The sequence below is a fragment of the Pocillopora damicornis genome, chromosome 2 (assembly GCF_964200805.1).
Source record: "Pocillopora damicornis chromosome 2, jaPocDami1.2, whole genome shotgun sequence".
Taxonomy (NCBI): domain Eukaryota; kingdom Metazoa; phylum Cnidaria; class Anthozoa; order Scleractinia; family Pocilloporidae; genus Pocillopora; species Pocillopora damicornis.
This window is the reverse complement of record NC_142671.1, coordinates 708444-710282: the sequence shown is the minus strand read 5'-3', so window position 1 is coordinate 710282 and position 1839 is coordinate 708444. Positions and strand designations below refer to the sequence as shown.

The following is a 1839-nucleotide window of genomic DNA, read 5'->3' as shown; positions in this document are numbered from 1 at the left end:
TGTTTAATGCAGACAATTTTATTTCTCCCCTCACCTCTCTTCAAAGTAAAGACAACTTTTCCTGATTCTGACAGGGCCCTAAACTATGAGCCCGATATCTCAAATGAGAAACTACTTCTAGCCATTGTTCTACCATAAGAAGCCCTCACATAACTTCCAAAAACAGTAGTGAATTTTTGAGCAACTAATTTCATTATCCCTGCTAACGTAAAATGTAAATTTAACCGACCCTTACATGTCTGGTTCATCAAAATTCCGTCAACCACGTATTTGTTATTAACTTTAAAATCACTTGAAATCTACTGTGCAATTTTCCGGAGAATATGACTCTATCCATGCGAGAATATAAATTTCCATTCACAAGTGAATACATTCTTCAGGAAATTTCAACAATGCAAAATAATTCTCGCACGTTTCAGCATCACAAATCACCTCAAAGCAATTTTCAGCCACACGCAAAATTTCTGCGTGCCTTAATTTCCCATTGAAGTTGAAACTCTCTGAGCGGCCGTACGCTCCTGCGCTGTGAATGATGCACAAGTCACCAATCTCTGGATGCTCGTTCAGTTCTCGGTCGATGGCAAACTTGTCAATGTTTATGCACAGAGAACCCACCACGTCGAACATCTTCTCCCTCTTATTGCCCTCGTAATTTGGACAGGCGTACGAAAGATTGTTTACCACTGTTTTGTAATCGGGAAGGTCTTCTCGCAAATGGTTTGGAATAGCTTGATCCTTTACAATGGTGATGTGGTGGTACATGCCGAATACGCTTGGGCCCATCAAGTCAGCCATGGAAGCATCCACGCCCAGGAAACGTTTGTACGTGTCCTTCATGTTGATCACACGTGAAACCAACCAGCCACAGTCAACGGTTACCAGCGTTCCGCATTCGTACTTTATCTGTAAAGGATGAAGATCAGTGTGCGGCAACACGATTTCTTCGTAGAGACGTTTCACCTGTTGCCCGAGATCTCCGAGATCGATGGGCTCATCTTCAGGACGATAATTCACACTGATACCACCTCCCAAGTCGACAAATTCAACTGCAATTCCTGTCTCCCTCTTTATTTCCACCGCTAATGAAAACATCATACGAGCAACTTCGGCTAGATCCAAAATATTTAAAGAATCTGACACCAGCATCGTGTGAAGACCAAAGCGCGTTACACCATATTCTCTGCATTTCTTGTAGGCGGAGAACAACTGGGATTTTGTCATTCCATACTTAGACTCGACAGGGTCTCCAATAAATAAGTTGTGTGTAATGTTTTGGTATGGACCAGGATTGTAACGAAATGAAATTACATTAGGCATCTTCCCTGCTAACGCCTTCTTCATGTTGTCGATTTGGGAAAAGTCGTCCAAGTTGACAATGGCCCCCATGTCAAACGCCTTTCGGTATGCTTTGAAAGGAGTGTTATTAGATGTAAATATGATATCTTCGCCTTTAATTCCCAGTTTTTCACAGAGGAGGAGTTCGGTCAGTGAGCTGCAATCCATTCCCATTCCACAATCCTCATAGAGCATTTTCATAATTTTAGGGGTCGGTGTTGCCTTCACTGCAAAATGATTCCTAAAACTCGATCCAGTTAATGATTGCACCCAGGCAAAGCTGTCATTGAAGTGCTTTGCTCCTGTTATTATTTTCTGCTTGTCGTAAAGGTAAAATGGGGTTACAAATTGAGAGGCTACTTTTCTGAGCTCTGGTTCGTTGCAGGGTAAAGGTTTCTTCCTTAAGTGTTTCAACGCATTGCTGAAGTTTTCCATTTCCAGCCAAATCTACATGGATACCAACGGTAATAATTAATCATGGTCCATCGAGATATAAAGCACTTG

At 41.9% G+C, this 1839-nt stretch overlaps 1 protein-coding gene across 1 annotated transcript; it reads right to left on the bottom strand.

Moving 5' to 3' along the window:
- Positions 1-1839, bottom strand: LOC113679840 (uncharacterized). The gene has a single exon (XM_027196811.2). The coding sequence runs from the start codon at positions 1768-1770 to the stop codon at positions 358-360; it is 1413 nt and encodes a 470-aa protein (XP_027052612.2). The 5' UTR covers positions 1771-1839; the 3' UTR covers positions 1-357.